We start from the raw sequence: 23,626 nt of genomic DNA, 5'->3' as shown, positions 1-23,626 counted from the left end.
TTGAAAACAGGGCACTAATGCCCATCAAATATTACTTCAAAGTGTCTGCTCCTAGAGAGACAGTGATATGTATATTGTGGGCAAAGCCATTGTTCAAGGTCATTATTTTCCTCAAAAACTATGAAATTGACAAAAGATGATAGGACTTTGATGTCCGTCATTTTCTACATTTTTAGTGTCTGAAAAGCTTTAAACGTAAAATTCAATAAGCCAAGGAGAAAAAGAAATGCACACACTGCAGAGTCACTAAGTCCCAGTTCACATAGGACTGTAATCTGTAAGCTGAAATAAACCCTTTCTTTCCCAAGTTGCGAGCAATTGTCATGTTTCCCAGAGCAACAGAGGCCTGACTAGCACAGCAGACATGCCAACATCTGCACCATGTGCATGCCAGGGCCCTCGGAGGTCAGTAGATGATGTTGGATCTCTTACAATTGGAATAGGGATGATTGTGAGCCACCATGTGAGTGCTGGAAACCTAACCTAGGTCCTCTGCAAGAGCAACAGTGCTCTTAGATACTAAGCTGTCTCTCTAGCCATAGTTTCTGACATTTTAAGCTGCTAGTTAATAAATAATTTCTAGCATGTCAGAAAAACATATTGTTTTTGACATTGAAATAAAACATTTTTGCACTAAAAGAACAAAACTCATAAAAAAAAAAAAAACAAGTAGAGCATGTGAAAATTCAAAATATCTATGAATGAGGTTTTTTTTTTTTAATGTCAATAAAATAGGAATAGGGAAATACTACAAAGAGGTTGAGGAATATTTGGAGAGAAGTTTTCTAGAATTGTTAAAAGACACTATTCCACAGAATCTGGATCCTGACTCAGGTCACCAGGCTGGTGTGACCAGAGCCTTTACCAGATAAGCCATCTGGCCAGCCCCGGTAATGCTGAGGATTGACGCGTCCTGCTAAGCCAAGCGTGCAGTCCCATTCTTGTTGGGAGAAGTAGGTCTGTTCTCCAAGCCTCGGCTGTAGAGTCCGGGAACAGCTTTGTGTATGTGGACGCGCCGCCTCCCGTCAGTTTTATCAGCACAGTTCACAGCGCCCAACTAGGCTAATGGCCTCTTTCTTTTTGTGTAGGATCCAAATGAAGATACAGAATGGAATGAAATTTTAAGAGATTTTGGTATTCTTCCTCCAAAAGAAGAACCGAAAGATGAAATAGAAGAGATGGCGTTACGCTTACAGGAGGAGGCAATGGGTACGGCGTGCGGTTGGTGGCTGCCTGAAGGGGGCAGTGCAATGGAGGGAGCAAGATGTGTTCCGTGAACGGAGGAGAGGGAATTAGACACCATTTACTATAAACACTGATGATCTTCTCAAAGTTAGGAGACTGCCACCTCAAATGGCTGATTTGTATGTTGAAAGGCACATGTCAGCTAACATAAACTATAAGGCCTTGCAGTGGTTCTAAACATTTTTTGTTCTGATCCCAAGTGTGGGGTGTGAGGGTGTGCAGTGTTTTTCCACTGGAAACAGACTTGTGAGAGGACATGTGGTGTTTGTCTACTAGAAAAGAACATGGTCTTTGCCCGCTGATAAACATCCTAGTACAGGCTCTGGATGTGTGTGTGTGTGTGTGTGTGTGTGTGTGTGTGTAAATATATATATTTTCTCTGAAGCTAGGCTTTTTGTTTTTGGCATCACTTCCTGTCAATTGGCTGTTCATTGCTCTGCTTCGAGATGCTCCTAGAAATAAACACTCCAGAGAACACATCAAGGTTCTGGGTTCCAGCTGCTCAGCTGCAGCCATGACATTGAATGCTTGGTTCATTTCAGCACCAGAGTGCCAAAGCACCTGTGTGTTATGTGTGTGTTGTTCACACACAGGAAGGACTCTTAACAAGTACACCATCACAAAAGTTTCTTTTGCCACGGGGATGCCTCAACTGACTAAATATTCAGAGTGTGGATCCTGGCCCAACAGCAGCTTTTCTGAAACACCATTCCTAGGAAGTGCCGGAGTCCACAAAGGTCTCTTTAAAACCAGGATCCCTGGGTAAGGTCTCACAGGATGAGAACCTCACCATCTGCTCTCTTTCAAATTTATGGCCTCTTTTTAAAAGCATATTGTTATGCATGCATATATGTCTATACACATATATTCTTAACATAGCTTGTTCAGTCTCTATAATATTACTTACCTGTATGTATGTTCTTAGGGCTGAGCATTTGGTGTAGGCTTTGAACTTTTACAAACCTACTTTGCTTGGGGTTCTTTAATACCTATACCTCCATTCTAAAGCACCTACCCTAGATAGGAGAGAAAAGAGGCTAATGGGGCCGGAAGTAGAGCCTTTTAGAGTCAGTTACTTGGAGCAATCACACTGTACATTGCCAGGGTTCCAGCAGACTGATTAAATAGCAAACCAGCAATTTAGCAAAAAATTGACTGCAACCACAGCAACTGGAACTCAGAGCCTCAAAGAGTTTTCTGGAGCATTTCTTTCTAGGAGTATCTCGAAGTGGAGCGATAAACAGCCAAACCATGCCAAAACCAAAAAGCCAAGACTCTGGTTTGGGGCATATATATCCTCTCAGATTGTGTGCTACAATGTTTATCAGCTGGCAAAGACCATGCCCCCATAACAGGCAGTTCCTCTTCTAGTGGACAAACACCAGGTGTACTTTCACAAGTCTGTTTCCAGTGGGTAAACATGGCACATCCTCACACAAGTCTGTTTCACATCCCACATTTAGAATCAAAACAAAAACATGTTTATATCCACTACAAGACCCACATAAGAATATGTAGATATTCTTCTACAGTTTCGCTCCACTTCGAGATTACCTTTTGCGGGGGGCTTGGTTTTCTGAGACAAGGTTTCTCTGTGTAGCCTTGGCTATCCTGAAACTCTCTCTGTAGACCAGGCTGGCCTTGAACTCATAGAAATCCGCCTGCCTCTGCCTCCCGAGTGCTGGGACTAAAGGCGTGCGCCACCACTACCTGGGCTGAATAGTATCTTATTTAATAGTTCCAGGATTGGGGGGGGAAACCTAAAGTTGCGGGATCTAATTGATTTTCCCATCTACTCTCGAAAGTTTCCTGTCAGTTCTGTGAACTTTGCGGGGATCAAAAAATGCTAATATTAATTACAGCTTATGTAATATGCAAGCATGTTTTGGCTGGTTATTGCAGGTTTGTTAAAGAGTCTGTTGATCTCCATCCCCTAAGCTGTTACGGTTGTGGGTTTTGGTTTTTTGTTTATTTCATTGGTTTTCTAAATGTTAATTATAAAGTAAAAATAATGTTTGGACAATTTGATTACCTAAAATTTATGTTTTAGTGAAACCATATGAAAAGATGACACTTGCACAGCTCAAAGAAGCTGAAGATGAATTTGACGAAGAAGACATAAAAGCCATAGAGATATATAGGTACAGTATTGTCTTGCTGTGGCATTTTACATGAGAAACTGGCCGATAGTCTTATTGAGAATCTACATGATGCCATAACTTGTTTTTCTCTTGCTGTTTTCACACGATTCTGCCTTTGCTGTGACAGTGTGACTCTGCAGAGCCACCACATGGGCATCTTTGGGTTTCTCCTGCTTGAAATGTATCTAATGTATTGGATTTTAAACTTGTGTCTTTAATCACATTTGGGGATCAATCAGCCAGTAATTCTGAAAATGTTCTGAGTGTTTTCTCTGTGTCTGCTGCCTTCAGGGACTTCCACAGTAGTACCCTGACGTGCTGGACGGTGGCCCGCAGGCCCCTTAGGCTGTGTTCTTTCTTCCTCATTTGTCTTTTAAATCTGCTTCTGGATCAATAATAGCAACAGTCCTACCTTTTGATTTTCTGAGTCTTTCTTTTGGTTGCTTGAGTTTGTGACACCCTTCATCGTGTTTTCCATCTTAGTAAATTTTCTTGAATTCTCTGGAGGGCTGTTACCTGCAGCACTTGTAATATGAAACATGCAGAATTTTTTTTCTCAAGGGCTCAGATATTTGGACATTTGGTCTCTGTTTAATGATGCTATATGGGGAAGTAATGCAGCCTCGGTGGAGAACTATGTCACTGGGTTGGGGGGGCTAGGGGGGGGAGGGGTGGGGGTGGGGGTGGAGGGGGATGTGGGGGGGGTGGCCGAGGAGAGTCCATGGCCTTGCCCTGCTTCCAGTTTGCTCTCTCTGCCTTGGTGCTTGCAGGTGAGGGGGTGATCGCTCAGCTTCCTGCTCTGGCCCCTGGCTGCTATGCCTCCATGCCAGCACACTTCCCACCATGATGGACTCTTAACCCTCCCAACCGTAGGCCCAAATAAACTCTTCCTCTAATCAGTTGCCTTGGGCATGGTAGCAATAATAACTACCAAATAGATGAACTTTGAAAAATCTCATAAGAGAAAGAACCAAGTCAGAAAAAGGCTCTATAAATAGAAAGAAAATTATTAGATACAAGATACTGAAATGAACAAATAGGAGGTGATCATAGTGGATACAGGATTTATTTGTGGTGATCAAAAAGTTAATTGGGACTGGAGAGGAGGCTCAGTGGTTTAGAATACTGGGTGATCTTCCAGAGCCTGGTTTTATAGCATGCACATGGAGGCTCATCGCCATCTCCAGTTTCAAGGGATCTGATGCCTTCTTCTGTCTTCCATGGGCACCAGGCACACAGTGGTACACAGATATACATGTAGGCAGAATACCCATACACATAAATAAAATGAAAGTCATTTTAAAATGTTTTCAAGGGAGCTGGAGAGATGGCTCAGTGGGTTAGAGCACTGTCTGCTCTTCCAGAGGTCCTGAGTTCAATTCCCAGCACCCACATGGTAGCTCACAGCCATCCACTCTGGAATCTGGTGCCTAATCTGATACTGTCTCTGGCAGGCAGGTGCATGTGCAGCTAGAACACTCATATATAAATGTAAACAAATAAAATTCTTTTTAAAATGCTTTCAATTGTACTGTGGTGGTGATTTATTAACTTTTTTGGTTTGGTTTGGTTTGGTTTGGTTTTTCAAGACAGGGTTTGCCCATGTAGCCCTGGCTGTCCTGGAACTCCTTTTGTAGACCAGGCTGACCTTGAACTCAGTGATCCACCTGCCTCTTCCTCCTAAGTGAATAAAGGAGTGCTGGGAAGTTCCTTAACTTTTTGATCCATCTGTTACAACTTTCTTAAGCAGCTCTTTCCTAGGCACTGACTGTGGCCTGGGCACTTTTCACTAGGGCTGTATAACTTTAGAATTCTGGAGTGTGTTCTGTGTGAGTCAGGGATCTGTGTGGAAGATGCACAGGACACCTGAGGACTGTGGAGGAATGTCTGGGTGGTGTAACAACTATCAATAAAATGCTGTTTGGCCAGTCAGCTGGGCAGAAGGACAGGAAGTAGAAGGCGGGACTTCCTGGAGAGGGGGCAGAACCAAGTATTGACAATTGAAAGGGAGAAAGAAGAGAGTTGACAGGGAAGGAGGAAGAAGCATCTGAGGATCAGATTGGCAAATGCTTGGGATATATGTATGTTATGAGGTTTAGAGTAGTTTATATTACTTTATGAGTAGATTAGAGTCTGTTTAGACTCTGCTGTCTGGCATAGTGCTGGCAGCTTTAAAGTGTGTTTCAGACTCTGTGTCAGTTATTGCCTTCCTAGGCCTAACCGATACAATTTATTGTAACAAATTGGTGCTCATAGTGTTTAGTGTATCCACAGCCTTTTAAAAGGATACTTTGTTATAGTTTGGTGTGTTGGGGGGGGGGGGCGCGGGGCAGTAGATTGCAATGGTTCCTCTCCAACTCACTATGGCAGAAGGCTCCTGGATCCTTTTTGGCCTTTTCTTGGTTTTGTTGTTAAGAGAGAAAGGCAGAAAGCTGGGAGATGCCAGGCCAAGTTACCAACAGTGAGAAGGGAAGAAAGTACCAAACTTTTTCCATAGAGTTGATAGTGGCTGAAATTCAGAACTTATTAGCTGCAAGGTATTTGTCAGCTCTCTCTGGAAAGGGTCCACCTATGAGAATTTGCAATAACTAAATTCTAAAGAATGGTGGACATGGCTTCACTTACTGAGGCCTAAATTGATGCGACTGACCCGAGACTTTTTTGTTGTTGTTGTTAACTCTTGAGATTTTTGTAGATTTTGACTGGAATTAAGATGAAATATTTGTGCAGGGTGGTGGTGAGACACATCCTTAATCTTAACACAATGGAGAAAAAGACAGGTGGATTTCTGTGAGTTCTAGACCAGCCTGGTCTCCACAGGGTGCGGCCCCACCCCTGCTGATAAGTTACTTGCAAAAACAGCCTAGGATTTAAACCAACAAAATTTTCCCTAACAGACATGTAAAACTACATGCCTCCAATGTTGAAAACCTTTTGTATGTTGAGTTGAGGTGTCACTGCTCTGGACAGCTGGTTTATCCCTCTAAACATGAGCTACTTTCAGGGGGGACAGGTGGCAGTCACACCAGATGCAAAGAGACACTGAGGAATTACAGAGGACAAAGTACACATCAGCCTGGTTAGGTCCCAAAAACTCAAAGGCTAAAATTCATATACTTAAAATGGTAACCTTAATGCCTTTTCTTTTGCTCAGGGCAACCAGCTTGTCTCTAAAATGGGATACATTTTATTGGGAGACAGGTAGCAGCCCAACCTATCCATCAGGTGCCATAGAGCCTAGAGAAGGACATTTAGTTTAAAAGGTGGAAGTGTCCACCCTCTATGGAGAAAAGGAGCGAGACAAAAACACATGCAACAAATGTAAAAATCTAGGTAGAAGACACCTAGGGTATGGATAAACTCTAAAATGGGAGTTTATGTAAGTGTGAAAACCCAGGTATGAGATGCCTAGGGTATGCATAAACTCTAAAATGAAAGTTTATATAAGTGTGAAAACCCAGGTACAAGATGCCTACGTTATGCATAAACTCTAAAATGGGAGATTATATACAGTTTAAAAGGTGGAAGCATCCATTCCCAATGGAGAGAAGGAATAAGACAAAAACACCTTCAATAAAGGTAAAAACCTAGGTACAAGATGCCTAGGGTATGCATAAGTTTATTTAAGGCTTAATGCCTCTTCTTTTGCTCAGGGCAACCAGCTTGTCTCTAAAACAGGATACAGTTAGCAGCCTAGCCTATACATCAGGCACCACAGAGCCTAGAAAATGACATTTAGAACTATACAATCTTGTTTTGATTTCAATTAACTAATGATTGTATGTTCTTTGGTAATGGTAATATTATACTTCCTCTTTGAAAGAGGTCAAAATAAAACAGACCTGAATGAAAGGGAGACTGTTAACTTAAGTCAGTCTATACATACATGAATTCAAAATACAGAACCAGCCTCGATTGTTCTGTGCATCCTGCACACCTCATGCATTTATAGTTTTAGAACTGTGTAATGCTTGTGAGAAGTTATATAACTTCAGAACAAAAGTACCAGACACTGATGTTGGACCAGACCCAACAGGATGCAGCAGGCTGAGAAGCTGACATCCCGCATGCCTCGTGTCCCATCCACACGTGCTTCAGTTGCTGTTTGTCATCAGAACAGAGCAGCTCCCAGGAGAGCTTTGAAGAAAGCTCCTGATTCCAATTGGTCCAGCATTTCAGACTGTCCCACACAGGACTTTTATTAAGCCTGAATTTCTCAACATTTAGAGAGGGGACCACAAATGCTATCTCTAGCTTGTTTAACCATTTTCCCAATTTTATTTGGGCCCCTACATAGGTATTATTTGTCCCAAATCAGCCAGAAGAAGCCTTAAAAAGAGAACGCCGTCCCATTTCCCTTTAGGAGGGGTTGGGTAAGGTTTTGGGCTATGGATATTTATTTTCATTGGGAGTTGGTTATATTATTATTGGTCTTATTCAGAGAGAGAATGAGACTGGACTCATGGATTTTTCTCTGAGAAATATATGGGGATGATAGGATTAAAGGTAGATTTTTTAGTCTACTTATCAACTTAAGGCCTTAATTGTTACTCACACTGCTATTTTTTAACAGTGGTATAGAATATTATATATTGATGTAAAATAAGTTTATTTTTAATTAATTTTACTATTCAATTTTATCACAAGAATATACATCCTAGGTTCAATAGATGGGTAAGGTAAAATATTTAGATAAAGTCTTAGAAAACCTCAGAGACCTATAGATTATGGCATTTAAAGAAATTTTTATTGTTTTGAGGATTCTTTGAAAATGAGACAGGTTGACTCCTGGCAACACCCAGCCTGCCTCAAAGAAGGTAATGAGCATCGGGGAACCTCCTTATGGAGATAAATTCAGATGTGGCAAACCAGCCAATGGGCAAAAATGTCCTTGTTTTCTGCCACAGACAGAATTCTGCCTGAAATGGACAGAGTTGACAGTCAAACTCTGCCAAGACAGGTTAAGCAAGTCCTCAATAGTCCCTGCTTCACAAATGTGTCTGTCAGACATACTGGACCAGAAGGCTAAAGATGATGCTCCAACATGTTAGAAAGTTTTGGGTGACTATTCAGGCAGGGAATGTGTCTCTGCCATTTTCTTCATTTTGGAAGTTGCTAAGCTGCACTTTCTATTTACTCAGTTAATTAACTTTATTCCTTCTCAAGTCTCTGATGGGGTTGAAGACAGCAAAACGTTATGAGTATAACATGAATATAATGATTGTTTTGTGGTTCTTGTGTATATATATTGTATATAGGTGTAATGATATAAATGTATAGGTAAAAGTTTTTTATTATTAAAATAAAAAGGGGAATTGTAGAGGAATGTCTTGAGTGGATATAACAACTGTCAATAAAGTGCTGTTTAGCCAATCCGCTGGGCAGAAGGACAGGAAGTGGAAGGTGGGACTTCCTAGAGAGGGGCAGAGCCAAGTATTGACAGTTGAGAGGGAGAAAGAAGAGGGTTGACAGTTGATGGGGAAGGAGGAAGAAGTGTCTGAGGATCAGATTGGCAAGTGCTTGGGATATATGTATGTTATGAGGTTTAGAGTAGTTTATGTTAGTTTAGGAGTAGATTAGAATCAGTTTAGCTTCTTCCCAGTGTAGTGTGGGCAGCTTTAAAGTATGTTTCAGACTCTGTGTCAGTTATTGGCTTCCTAGGCTGAACCAATACAATTTATTGTAATAGAGGACTAAGTACCAGAGAGAGACATAGCATTCACACTCCTTTCTCGTTGGTTACAATCTAGTCTAGTCTTACAAGGAAGCGTAGTCTTGCTGCAAGCCACAGAAGATTAATCTATAACGATACTTAGGTCCTAACCAAGCCTCAGGGTACGATAAAGAAATGACAAATATCTTAGTCAAGAAATTAGAGATTAAAAAATGCTGGACTTTGGTGGCACACACCTTTAATCCCAGCACTTGAGAGGCAGAGGCAGCTGGATTTCTTATGAGTTTGAGGCCAACCTGGTCTACAGAGTGAGTGGACGACAGCTAAGGCTACACACAGAAACCCTGTCTCAGAAAACCAAAAAGAAAAAGAAAAGAAGAAATTAGAGACAAAAATACCACTGGGTAGGTAACCAGCTATAAAGCAACAAGTGAATTAAGCCAGATGCTCCTGTAGCTACAAGGAAGAAGAAAAGTATAAATGTGGCAATTAACATATCTATAGTATATTTTTTGACAATTATCCTAAACTGTCCTCTTTGACATATGTTCCTTTTTCTCTTGATGCGTGTGACAGTAGCACAGGAGCTAGAAGAGTGTCCTGCAGCAAGGATGCCAAATGTGTTTCAGCTTCTGCTAACACACCCACAGGATATTTGAGTTCAGCGCTAAATTAAATGGAGAAAGCAGTGGGGAAAATAAAGGGGAAAAAGTCTAAAGCATCCATTGAAGTGGTCTCAACCTAGAATTTACGTCATAATTCTGGAGCCATTGCTCTGGCAGCAGTTTCTCCCCCTGAGATTGTTGCTAGGGAGCCTGGCTCCGCGTGCCAGCAAATTGTCATTGTGCCTCTCTGAGTCTTAGAGTAATTTGATATCTGGGCCAACAATTGGAATCTAGATTCCCCAGTTTCTGGATTGCGGCAAAGAAAGCCTTGGCAGACCAGTTTTGCCGTGTTGTTCTGGGAGTCATTCCTGGTTGCCCAGCCTAGAGCCTACTCCTTCCGCCTTTTCAGCAAGTTTGCAAAGCGCTTAATTTCCCAGATTGAGTTCCTTTGTGCTTAAAAGAGCTAAAGGGCTTTCTGTCTGTGTGTGCGAACCATAGTTGATTTGATCGTTAAGTGAAAAATGCAGGCCACTGAGCAGTCTTTCTGATGGCAGGACTGACGCCCATGTCCTAACCTTTCCAGTGAGAAGGCAAGGGAAGTGAGGGGGGAGGAGAAGGTGATGGTTGCATCAATAAGAAGGTGCCTCACAGCATCCTAGCTCTGCATCATTATTCTCTTTGGGGCTCATTGTGTTCTGCTCCGGGCTCCATCGTTACGGAAAAGTGAGTTTTCATCTGGCATGCTTCTGACCTGGGAAGTGAGGCCAGTGAGTTCTGAAGCATGAGCAAGAGTTTTTGTTTGCTTTTTAAACACAAGTGTGGTCAGGGGTGCACCGTGGCACATGGGTCCATAGAGGGGTCATACCTGAACAGATTGAGAATCAAATGCAGCAAGGGGACTTTGTAGTGGGTTCTGTGGGAAAGGACTGGCAAGGCAGAGGGAAGCAGGCTTGTGATTGGCTGCTTGAATTATGTAGGTGGGCTCTGGGCGAGGTCTGTTAGTCATCTGGTAGCAGGTTCTGGGATGACTAGGGCAGGGAGCCGCATTAAAACAAAAAAACAAAACAAAACAAAAAAAAAACAGCAGGGAGTGGGGAGGTGATTGAAACCAGGCATGGTGGTGCATGCCCAAAGTCTCAAACAGTTGGGAGGCTAAAATGGGAGGATTACCTGAGCCCAGGGTTTTGACACCAGAGAGAGAGAGAGAGAGAGAGAGAGAGAGAGAGAGAGAGAGAGAGAGAAGGGGATAGCAATGAAGGGGGAGGGAGAGGGGGAAGAGGGAGAGAGGAGGAGTGGGAGAGAGGGTCAGGAGAGGGGGACAGGAGGAGAGGAAGAGGAAGAGGGAGAATAAAGAGCCACTGAGGGTGTGCTTTCAGAGCTGGCTGGCTTGCGTGTGAAGAATGTGTTGTCTGGCAAGTGTTTGCTCGTTCTCACAACCAGCTAGTTCTGCAATGAGTATTCCCTAAAGGATTAGCAAAGTTCTAGATGCCAGATCATCAAGAACGCAGAAAATGAGGGCAGTGAAATGGCTCACTGGGTAGAGGTGCTTGCTGCCAAGCCCCGTAACCCAATTTTGTTCCTTGGAACTCACATGCTGGAAGGAGAGAAGCAACTCCTGCAAGATGCTCTCTGATCTCCACACGGGTGCAGTGGCATATATATGCACACCCAGTTGGGCCTGCATGCATGCACACATATATACATATGGTAAAACGTGACGAGTTGTAAAATAATACAGATTATAAAAAGATGGAGTTAAATATAGAGACACACAAGCAAGTGCCTGTAGCTGTTCTTTGCTACTTTGGGGCTTCTTCTTTTTCTCATCCTTTATACCCCGCCCCACCCTGGTTTCACCTCCTAACACAAGATAGAAGAGAAACAACAAAAAAGGGGGGGCGGGAGAGATCCCTGAATCTAATTTCTTTTCCAACGGTCCTAGCTTCTAGACCAGCCTCTTTAACCATTCCTCCCAGCCGTTCCTACCTTCAGTTCCATATCAGTCTGCTTGACACAGTCCCTTCTCCCAGTACGAGCAGCTCCACACTGTAACAACTGCCCTAGCCCGTCCGCCCAGCATGGCCTGCCCTGTCTCAGCTGTCTCCTCACAGTGTGCTCTGCAACTGCTCTTCCCACTCCGCTAGCCCAGCTCTGCACCCACTGCCTTCTCTTCTTACTCTATTCCATCTCGGTCAGTCCCTGCTGGCTTTTTAATGTCCCCTCCTGTTCCCAGAAGTCCAAGAGGCAACCAACCTCGAAGGTCATAGAGTCAAGCAGTTCTGAGGGCTAAGAAATGTTAAAAGGGCCAGTTAAGAAGTAACTGGGATAACAATAGAGATGTAATCTGAATAAATTCATTAAATTAAAAAAAAAAAAAAAAAGCAACCAGGGACCCTTTAAAGGGAGAGGAGCACAGGATAAATCACACTCCACTCACCCTAGAAAACTTCCGTACAGGAACTTTCAGGTGTGTTGTAAACTACTTGAGGTTTCTTAATAAATTTAAGCATGGCTTAATCATCAACGTGTGCAAATTTGAGTTACTAACCAAGGTTTAACATTCTATATAGGTGAATAAATAATGAATAAAAGTTTACCGAATTCTCCTTCGTGCCACACACCTTGCTGAAAAACTAATGCATCACGTTTCTTACTGCTGTGGTAATATACCTGACAAATGCCGCCTAAGGAAAAAAAAAAAAAAAGGCTTATTTTGGCTCATTAACAGCAGTGTCCATCTTGGTGGGGAGGTAGAGACGATCACTGAAGCTCAGCTCAAGTCCTTTTAAGGCAGCCCAGAACCCCAGCCAATGGAACAGCGCCAGCCACTCAGGGTTGATGTCCCCTCCTTAACCGAACCTTCTGGAAATGCTGCCCCCTCCCAGCCTATGTAGAGGCGGCTCCTAATGTGGTCAGGTTGCCAGTGAAGATTACCTGTTGGGCCACTTAATCCTCAGCGATCCCTGTGGCCAGGTATTAGTGGTTTAATGTCACAAAGAAATAGGGAACATGGAAATTAGGGAAGTTAAATAAGTCGCCCAAGTTCATGCTACTATGAAGTGCTGGACCAGACATTTAAAGCTCTGCTGCCTCTGCCTGGAATGCATTTATCTTAATGACAGACAATTCTAGATGGCCGCAGAGGCTTTGGGCTGCATAGCAGCTTGCCGTTTTTATAGGCATATAACTGGGGATAATGACAATACTGACTTCATTATCACTTTTTTGCAAGGACTAAATTAGCTAATGTACTTAAAGTGGTGCCTGGCAATGCGGCAAGCACTCAGCAATAGTGCTATTGCTCAGAGTATTCCCTGATAAAGGGCACTGTTGTTATTCGTTTGTTTGTTTTTTGTTTTGTTTGGTTTTTTTTTTTTAACAGAAGAATTTGCAGAGGAGTGGAGGGCTCAGAGGTTGCGAGCCCTGGCTGTTCTGCCAGAGGGCTTCAAGTTCAGTTCCTAGCACCGACCTGATGGTTACAACCATTTGAAATTCCAGTTCTGGGGTGTCTGATACCCTCTTGTGGCCTTACCAGACATGAATGCAGTGCACAGGCATACATGCAGGCAAAATACTTATGCAATAAAATAAATAAATAATAATTTTGTTTTAAAAAAAAAAAAAGAAGAAGGAAAAAAAAAAGGAAAGAAAAAATAATTTGCTGGCCCAATACTTAAAAACCAAATACCTAAACAGTAGGTATTATTGCATGAAAAAAATTTTCCTGGAGAGAGGGAACAAACGCATCTACTCACCCCAGATAGAGAACCCACAAGAGAACGAAGTATGGATACCAATGTCCAGTTTGGTGAACCAATGCATTTTATTGGGGTTAATTAAAGGAACACAAATGCCTCAAAAGAGAATTGCATAACCAAGGCCTACCCCATCCTTGGTGATAGCTCACAAAGCAGGTCGGGGAAACCTGGATCAAAGTGCACAGCCTTCAGGCAGCTCAGTGGGTTGGAGAGTCACCTTTCAAATGTTGAGCAGTTGATATAAGCCTCTTCCAGGTAGCCTAACTTGTTTTTGTTTCTTCCAGGCAGCTGGTCTGATCTGAGAGTCTTGCTGCCTTTATAGCTTACTCTAGCAGGCAGGGCCTAGGGCGTCTGGTCTATTTCAGGGACTTCCTGAAGTGGTTCTTGAGGGTTTTTTTCCCCCTTTCCTGCTTAAGGAGTTTCACTGCAGGGAAAAATGTTTCAATCTCAGAGGAAATTGTTACACAACACCTAGTCTTAAGTAAAAATAATTTCAAAGTCAATAGTTGCTATATATACAATAGTACCAATTTTCATACAAAAAGAGAAATAGCTTTATAAGCTCTTTAGTGGTTATTAGGTAATTCTCAGTGTTGTGTATGGGCATCACGTTGGTTACTCTAAGTTATTATTGGATATTGATTGACCTATAAGAATATACACTTCGGTTCAGCTGTTAAGAGTGCTCGCTGATCTTGCAGAGGACCTGGGTTTAGTTCCTAGAAGCCCCATCAGATTGTTCATAACTGCATGTAACTCCAGTACCCAAGGAACCAGAGGCCTTTTGTCCTCCTCAGGCCCATGCAAACACCCAGAACACACAAACTCACAGACAGACAGACAGACAGACAGACAGACACACACACACACACACACACACACACACACACACACGGAGAGAGGGAGAGAGAGAATAAATACACAAAGACAAGAGACTATGATACTTACGTAGCATTTTTGTTTTAATTAGAGAAAAGCGGCTCCAGGAATGGAAAGCACTTAAGAAGAAACAGAAATTTGGGGAATTGAGAGAAATCTCCGGAAATCAGTATGTGAATGAAGTCACAAATGCAGAAAAAGACTTGTGGGTTGTAATCCACCTATACAGATCGAGGTAATTACCACAATTGCTGGAATGTTGGTGTCGTGATGCTCTAAAAACGCTCCCAGCCTTAGGGCCTAGGATGCCTACACGAGGACTATTTAAGAAAAGATACACGCATTACACGTGAATATAATATAGAATTTTTATCTTTAGGGATTAAGTTAAGTATGCTGAAATATTTTCATTTCTTATCTGAAGAATGCCACATTTGTAAGAAAAATTATCACTGGTAATTAAAACCTCCTATATCTACCCCCCCCACCCCTGCCACCCCGACCCCTGCCCCACTGAACTGACTTCTAACTCAGCCAAGGATGGCCTTGAACTCCCACTCCTCCTTCCACTCCCACGAATTCCGAGATTAGTGTGCACCATCATGTGTGCTTTATGATGTGCTGGAGATCAAACCCAAGACTTCATGCGTGTTAGGTAAGCGCCCTACCAACCGTGTAGGCGTGTGAATCTTGCACCTGTGAGCTCTCGATAGTGTGTAAATTTCTAGTTTCTGACTTCTTAAGTTTCCTTAGCTTCCTGAGTCTTATGGTCTCATGCCCCTGTATCCCATCTGTCTCCCCAAGTCCTCCCCACCTCTTCCCTGTCCTGGCTTCCTTCCAAGGGCAAATGTTTAAACCTCGAGGAAATAACTTCACAGCAAGTTCTCATCTTTGGTGTTCGTATTAGAAAAGGGAAAAAAAGTTTGTTAGGTTGGAAAGGTAGACAGGCCTGAACGCAGTGTCCTAGGCTGTACGATGTGAGCAGAATGTGAGCGGAAGTACAGAAGTCAGAAGCGTCACAAAGCTTCCAGCGTTTGGGGTGTCAGGTCATACAGTGTGGAACTGTGTGAGGCAGTATCCAAATCATGGAAGACCTTCTGAAGCTGCACCAACTAGTTCAGAGTTGATGCCACGCCAGGGAGGAGAACCACTGAAGGCTCTGACGTTCAGTCAAAGTGTGCAGTCTCGGGCTGTGCTGTGCTTCCTTTGAAGTGGGACCAAGGGTGGACACGGCTAAGAAATTTACTAACAGATTTCTGGTAACAGTGGAGCTCAGCTAAGGAACTAGTAAAGCAGTGGGCAAGGAGACAAGGTGGAGAGCCATGGAAGAGGAGGGAGTTGATGTGACTCCATTACTGAGTAGACACCTAGAGAGATTTTTGGTCTGAGCCAATTTAAGAAATACTGAAAAAAAAAATATCAGTTTATTTTTTCTTTCAATTTGGGCATGGGTTTGGGTGAGAAGGGGAAATGAAATCTATTAGCTATTTTAAGAAACATTTATAGCCAGGCCTGGTGGCCCATGCCTTCAATCCCAGCACCCAGGAGGCAGAGATAGTCAGATTGCTGAGTTCGAGCCCAGCCTGTTCTACAGAGTGAGTCCAGGAATGCCAAGGCTACACAGGGAAACCTGGTCTCAAAAATAAATAAATAAATAAATAAAATAAAATAAAAAGAAAAGAAAAGAATAAAAGAAAAACAAAAACAGCACCCCCCAAAAAAATTTACATTTAACTGGGAGACAGAAGAGGGAAGTCAGAGAGATTAAAAGGAAGTTAGTAGAACGTGGTATCACGGAAACTAAAGAATGAGAGAGCATCCTAAGAACAGAGCCAACCGAAACACAAGAGGCTGGTTTTTGTTGTTGGTTTTTCAGGACTCTCTTTTCCTGTGCCTTTTCATCTTAATTGTGACTACAGGAAAGACTGTGGTCATTAGAAAGGGGTGTGCCATTATAAGGGGTTTGCTTTTTTTAAAAAAGCCTAAGATTTATGAACTTTAATATATTTACATGAAATGGAAAAAGTCTTTGAAGAAGAGAAAGTGAAAATACAGGAGAGAGAAGTGGACTAAAACCAAAGACTGTGGAAGAAGATGGGAGTGAGTGGCCCTGGGCTCACCTGCTAAAGCTCCGAGCGACAGAGCAGGAGCGAAGGGGTGGGCTGAAGGGTGGGTGGGGTAGGAAGAACTGAAAGCTGGGCTCCTGCTCTCAGTCAGTTTTAACTGTTAGATGAGGAGTAATCCTGGACACTGGCATCCAGGATGCGGAAGACTGTGTGCGAAATTTGTTAGGGTCAAGAACGTCAAAGAAGGCGCACATGGTGGGCGTGGTGGCTCACACCTGTAATCCCAGCACTCGGGAGGCAGAGGCAGGTGGATCACTGTGAGTTCAAGGCCAGCCTGGTCTACAAAGAGAGTCCAGGACAGCCAAGCTTACACAGAGAAACCCTGTCTCATAAAAAGAAAAACAAAAACAGAAAAACAAAACCAAACAACAAAAATGTCTGAGATAAGAAACTCCGTATATGAGCACCCATGAAATGAAGTTGAGTGACACAAGAATTGGATCCCTTTATTTCAACTCAGGACTGTCACAGACTCCTAGACATGCCCTGTTTTTCCATGGTGTCCTATGGCCTTTCATACAGGAACTAGCTTAAAGTGATGTTAAGTGGAACATAGTTTACGTAAATTAGGTAGCAGTTTCTCATTGCACCAGCATCCTTCCCAGGCAATAGTGCTATTTCCAATAAAACCCAGAGGATGCTAACACAGTCCGTCTTTGCTAAAAGTTGCAGCATAGAGTGCGAATATGCTTTAATATAGAAAGGGAAGATCTATTGTTGCAATAGAGAGGTTTCACTAATTTTACAAGGCTAAGAGGAGCAAATATTGGTTGAAGTATTACCGTGTGCATTTCTCTTTTAGTGTCCCCATGTGCTTGTTGGTTAATCAGCATCTTAGTGTCCTAGCAAGAAAGTTTCCAGAAACTAAATTTGTTAAAGCCTTCGTGAACAGCTGTATTCAACACTACCATGACAACTGTTTACCAACAATTTTTGTTTATAAAAATGGCCAGATAGAAGGCAAATTCATCGGAATTATAGAGTGTGGAGGGACAAGTCTCAAGCTGGAAGGTAATGATGTTATTTTTTAAATGTTTACAAAACTAACAAGTGGAAACTTCTCTAAATGAACAAGTATGAAAGTTTCTTTCTTTGAAACAAAGTTTCCCCCTAGTTTTTCTTCTCCTTTTAAGATTTTAAAAGTTAGTTTAGTGTTTATGAATGTTTGCCTGTGTGTGTTTGTGTCCCTGTGTCCCTGTGCATGCCCAGTGCCCTCGGAAGCCAGAAACAGGTGTTGCATTGCCTGGAACCGGAGTTACAGGCCCTCATGATCTGCCATGTGGGTGCTGGGGTTCTGTGCTCCAGTCATTTCCCCAGCCCCCGTTCAATTCCATGTTTAAATCCCTCCAGATGAGCTTTGCTGTTGTCAGGCTTATAGTAATACTTTGTGCTTAAAATTCTTAATGATGTCTGTCTAAAATCCCTTTAAAATGTCAGTCACCTAGTTTAGAATCCAGTCCACCTCTGCAGCTGCTCCTCAGTTCTGTGTAAGGTCAGCTTCAGCCAGGCTGGGCTGTCCCTGCAGACCAGACAGACCTCCGTGCTCCCACTCCCTCGTTTGATCTAAATTCCCCACCTTCGTTCTCCTGGTCCAAACACTACTCCTAAGGCTCGTCTCCTTTCCATTTCTCCTACCATGTACTCCTGGACTGATTAAGACTTCCCCGTCTCTGTGGACTTACTGGCCTGTGGGTTCACTGTTTCACCCACTCACAGGGTACACTGTTTGTTGATGGCTAATTCCCTAGGGATCTTCATCTTTGGGACAGGCATGGAAAACCGGTCTTCTATTATTTTCCTTTCTAGAGCACACAGCACAGGATTTTATATTCTTTACTTAAAAAAAAAAAATGATTTTCACTCCTAAAGTCATCCCTTTGACTCCTCCACACCTGGATACTGTTTTATCCTATTTTATGAAGCAGAAATCTTTTCTTTATCATCATCACGTTGGTTCCACCAGTCACTGACACCAATGTTCACATTGTGTTGCTGTAAGTTTCATCCATCTCCACAGCTGTTATCACCTTGTGTAATGAAACTCTAGACCCATTAAACAGGAACCCTTTCTCCCACCCCTGGAAACCACCAATCTACGTTCTGTCTTTATGAAGCTGATGATTTTAGACACATACAAAAAGGATAATACTAGGTTTTTCCTCCTTTGTGCCTGCTATTATTTAACATGATGCCTTCAAGGTGCATCCCTTCAGAAAGTGCCATGGTTTCCCTATTTTAGCACTGACCAATGTCTCCATAGGCCACATGGCAGGTATACGTCCTTCATCAATGGATACTTGCATTGCTCTTACCTTTTGGCTGTTATAATGCTGTTCAAACATGGATGTATGGACCATCTGTCCAATGACTTGGGTAACATACTCAGAATTATATTGCTAGGCCATATGGTTATCCTATATTTCTGTTTTAGGGACTGAGTCATTTTCTTATACTCTAGCCATATTGTATATGTGAATATACATATATGTATTTTAGCACACACGCTCACACACATATATATACACACATAGGAATGTTGCGAATGATGGCATTATAAATTTGACTATTCAGTAAATGATAGTATATCATTCTAGAATTTTTCTTCTTTTTAAGTTCAACAATAGTTTTTCAAACTCTTCCTTTCATATCTTATTTAATAACTTTAAATCTTATCTTTCTCTCATTAAATACATCTTAATTTATGTGTTTGTCACTCTCTGAGAGAATGTGAGCTGATTGCAGTTTTTTAATGACAAGTCTTCTGTGACCACCCTCGTGCCCAACTGTGAAAAATCTCTCTTTGGGTTTTAAACTTTTTAGCGCCACTAGGGGAGTGTCTGCGATGGTGTCAATTGTCAACTTGATAAAAGCTGGAATCAGCTGAGAGGTGCACATGTCTCTGAGGGGATTACTATTATTCTGTTGAGGTGGAAGGCCCATCTACTGTGGATGCTGCCATTCCCTAGGCAGCGGGTGCTGCGGTGTATGAGTGGAGAGCCCAGCTGAGCACGTATGTACCCACTGCTCTCCCCTGACTGCAGACGTAATGGACAGTACTGGAAATGTGAGCTAAGGTTCTACCAATGATAGCATTGATTTCTCCTCTCATCAGCCCTGGATGAGAGTTCTCACTTACCCATATCTCTATCAGGTCTTAGAATTGTTATGCTGGTGTGATTTTGTCAAGGTGATTCTTTTTAGACTATGACAAAATATGATTTTTAAGAGTGTGGAGACATGCCTACCATGTTGGATGCCACTTATTGTTTTTAAATTATCTGTATTATCAGTAGGCCCAGCTAGCAATCAATCAAGACACAGACACTTGTTATATTTTAAGATAGCCTTAGTTAACCTGGGGAGGGCCAGATAGCAATCCTCTAAATTACCTCCCATAGTGGGGCAGGCATGGGGTCCCTGCCTCAATCCCATGCCATCTGCTTCTAATAACTTCTATCAAGCTACCTCCCACCCATAATCCCAAATACTTGCTAATGACCTTCATCTGGGCTGGATTCTCCATCCACACCGGCCATGTGCTTCTCCTCCTGCTAACCCATGGCGGCCTTCCTCTCCTCTCCTCAGGTCTCCTTCTTCCTCATGGCCAGCCTTTTTTCTTCTTCCCAGGATTCCTCTCTCTCCTAGCCCAATCTATCTCCTTTGCCCTGCCCCTGTACGATGGCTTTTTATTAATCAAAATACATCAGACCATCATCCCCCAACATGGATGGATGTACAGTGTTACCTTTTTGGTTTTGGCAGCACTGAGGATCGAACCCAGAGCCTTGCGCATAGTAGACAAGAGCTCTACCTCTGAGCTGTAATGCCATTGCTACAAAACATCCTGTCACTATTTAAACCTGGGGTGCCAGTGGGGTTAAGCAGTCTTTGGTAGATGTTGGTCATTTGGTCTCTTCTATTTGCTTCGTCCATTTTTCAGTTGAGTTGCAGAAGTGTATGAAGTTCCACCCACTGCTCTATGGCACCATTCACAGGTTCTCAGTAGCTTACCGCTTCAGATTTTTTTTCTGGGGTATATGTGGTTGAGGTCAAGCTCTCTACCACTTTCAGGCCAACATTTTCTTTATCTTTGATAGAGACACTGGCTTCAGATTCTTAGGCATAAACAATATTTCCTCTGCTTCTCAAATAGCTGAGGTTTTAGGTGTGCATACCGAGTTCTAGCTTTATTTTAATTGTCAGGCAAATGTTATATTGCCATAGTCAAATTTATTTACCTTTTTATATTGTACTTATCTTTGCTTTTAAAAACCATTATATAGGTATACATTTTTCAACGTGGAAAAATGTATCACTTATATATTCTTTGTTTGTTTGTTTGTTTGTTTTCGAGACAGGGTTTCTCTGTGTAGCCTTGACTGTCCTGGACTCCCTTTATAGACCAGGCTGGCCTTGAACTCACAGCGAACCCCCTGCCTCTGCCTCCCGAGTGCTGGAATTAAAGGTGTGTGCCACCACCACCTGGCTCACTTATATATTCTTATAATAGTTTTATATTTAGCTTAGGTCTTAAATAACATTGTAATGAAGTATTAAAAAGGATGGGTTTAATTTTAATTTTACTCTGTTGCTCCAATGCCATTTACTGAAATTTCATTTCCTACTGTTTTAAAATTTATTTTTAATCTGCAAAATATGTATAATGTGAACTTTCACAGTCTTGTTTTTCTTGACTTATTCTACACATTTCTTTTTGAGATGGGATCTTGCGCAAACTGGCCTTGACCTTGTACGCCTTCTGCTTCAGCCTCCCTAATAGTAGAAGTACAGGCATGTGCGGCCTGCCTGGCATCCCCTCCCTTTGGAGGCCGGCACATTCATCCACAGATGCGCAGTCAGGTCTCTCCTATAAGGAGTGCTGCTACTGTGAAAATGAGTGGACAGACACCGCTTGCAGTTCCTGCCTCCATCCTTCTGCCAATACCCAGAACTGCAATTTCCAGATCATACAGTCATTCTACTTTTTTTTTTTTTTTTAAAAGAAATTGCCACAGTTTTCCATACTAGCTGTGCCACATTATACTCTGCTCCGCAGTCAGTACACAAAGCTCTTAAGTTCTCCCTGATCCTATCAACACGGGCTAGTTTTTGTTTCCAGAAATAGCCATCCTGGTGCATGGAATGAAGTGTTTTCTGTTTCTGCTGTAACTTTTATCTGCTTAAATTTATTTCTGAGATCTCTACTGTGTTCTTCTTGTCATAGCGTCATAGTAATGTAACTATCTATAATCAAGTCTATGAAAATCATGTATTTATTAGAATATTTATAGATTAGCTGCTATAGTGAAATCCTAGTGGGGGGGGATGGCTCAGCAGTTAAGAGAACTAGCTGCTCTTCCAGAGGACCCAGGTTCAATTCCCAGGACCTAAATGGCAGCTCACAACTGTCTGTAGCTCCAATTCTGTGAGACTGGGCACCTTCACAGACATACATGCAGGAAAAACACCAATGCACATGAAATAAAAATAAATCTTTTATTTTTAAAATAAGTGATGTTCTAGTGACTGTTCCTATTTTGTTTAAAATATATCACATTTTCCCCACAACATTCTGCTTATACAGAATTTAGTTAATAAGTATAACAGAATGATAGATTTGCAGGGATAGGACATTTAGAGACATCAACTTTATTATTTTTTATTGTCCATTGATCTAGTTTGGCATTTATATTTTTTCCAAAAAAATTCTTCCATTAAGTCTTATTTTTTCAGGTTTGTTGGTATGTGTGTCTTCCCAACAGGCCTCCGGATTCTTAAATATTGAGTTTTAATCTTTGTGAATCAGTTAGTTATTCTCTCCTGTACTCGATCTTGGTTTTGCCAAGATTTTTGTTTTGTGTTTGCCCATCTGATGCCCAGGCAATGATGCTATCTTGTCAGTTTGGTCACAAGCCATGTAAATTGTTTGTGGCCTGATCTCTCCTTTATCTCGTAAGCATTCCTGCCAGCACCCAGTTGCTAATTACTCCAAAAACGCAGTTTAGATTCTGATGCCATCTCCATTGCTTTTGCTTTCCTATTCTTACCATACTCCTTTATTATATCCCCTAGTTTTACTTTTCCTTAAGCTTATTCCACTTTTTCTTTCTTCTCTTTCTCTTTCTTTTCTTCTTTTTATGCGAGGGGGTTGGAACTTGTGGCAATCCTCCTGTTTCCGCTTTTTAGATGCTGGGATTACAGCATGACCCACCATCACATTGACTCACCACCACCTGTGGCTTATTAACTTTATGGTGTACACCTTTGACCTTCTTGTTTTCAGTCACTTTAAAAAAAAAAAAAGGTTTATTATTTATTTTATGTATATGAATGCTGTGTTTTCATGGACACCAGAAGAAGCAATCAGATTCCATTACAGACGGCTGTGAGCCACCATATGGTTTCTGGGAACTGAACTCAGAACCTCTGGAAGAGTAGCGAGGGCTCTTAACTACTGAGCCATCTCTACAGTCCTATTTTCAGTCACTTTAAGATGAATGTTAACGATTCTCCCTACTAATGGATAACCTTACCCAATGTAACTCTGATAGTATAATACTTTGTCATTCAGTTTAAATGTATCTTCTATTTCACATTTTTAAATATTTATCTGGTGTGTGTGTGCATATGCATGTGTGTGTGTACGTGTATGCGTGTGTGTGTGTGTGTGTGTGTGTGTGTGTGTGTGGGTTGGCATGACTGTACATGTAGTCAGAGGATAAATTTTAGAAGTCAGTTTTCTCCCTTCACATGAGGGTCTCAAGGATCAATCTCAGGCTGTTTGTCAGACTTGCTGGCAAGCACCTTCACCCAGTGAGCCATCTCAACTGCCACAATTACACGCTAATTGTATCAAAGTCAGCTTCGATTTCGTGTAGATGAGAAATTCATCTCCATTTTTATTCAGTTTAATGATGGGTTTTCTCTATTATAGAACTTGAATGGAAACTATCAGAAGTTGGCGCAATACAGACTGACTTGGAAGAAAACCCCAAAAAAGGCATTGCAGATATGATGGTGTCTTCAATTAGAAACATTTCTATTTATGACAGTGATAGCTCCAACAGCGATAATGATGCCAAGTAGAACTAGTTAATAAATAGCTTTCAAGTATATGAACTGAATGCTTTATTTCCTATTGACTTTATAATAAGGTAAAATGTATAACTTTAATTATATGAAAGAACTATAGCCTACA

General features: G+C 42.0%; 1 protein-coding gene across 1 annotated transcript; it reads left to right on the top strand.

Annotated features, from left to right (window-relative positions):
* The first annotated feature begins 1,088 nt into the window (after positions 1–1,088).
* Pdcl2 (phosducin like 2) lies at positions 1,089–23,514 on the top strand. The gene is made up of 5 exons (XM_051170513.1): positions 1,089–1,209; positions 3,296–3,386; positions 14,394–14,537; positions 17,231–17,439; positions 23,363–23,514. The coding sequence occupies exons 1-5, from the start codon at positions 1,179–1,181 to the stop codon at positions 23,512–23,514; spliced, it is 627 nt and encodes a 208-aa protein (XP_051026470.1). The 5' UTR covers positions 1,089–1,178.
* The last annotated feature ends 112 nt before the right edge of the window (positions 23,515–23,626 follow it).

The sequence above is a fragment of the Acomys russatus genome, chromosome 28 (genome assembly GCF_903995435.1).
Source record: "Acomys russatus chromosome 28, mAcoRus1.1, whole genome shotgun sequence".
Taxonomy (NCBI): Eukaryota; Metazoa; Chordata; class Mammalia; order Rodentia; family Muridae; genus Acomys; species Acomys russatus.
The sequence above is the reverse complement of the archived record's forward strand: the minus strand, read 5'-3'. Positions and strand labels throughout refer to the sequence as shown.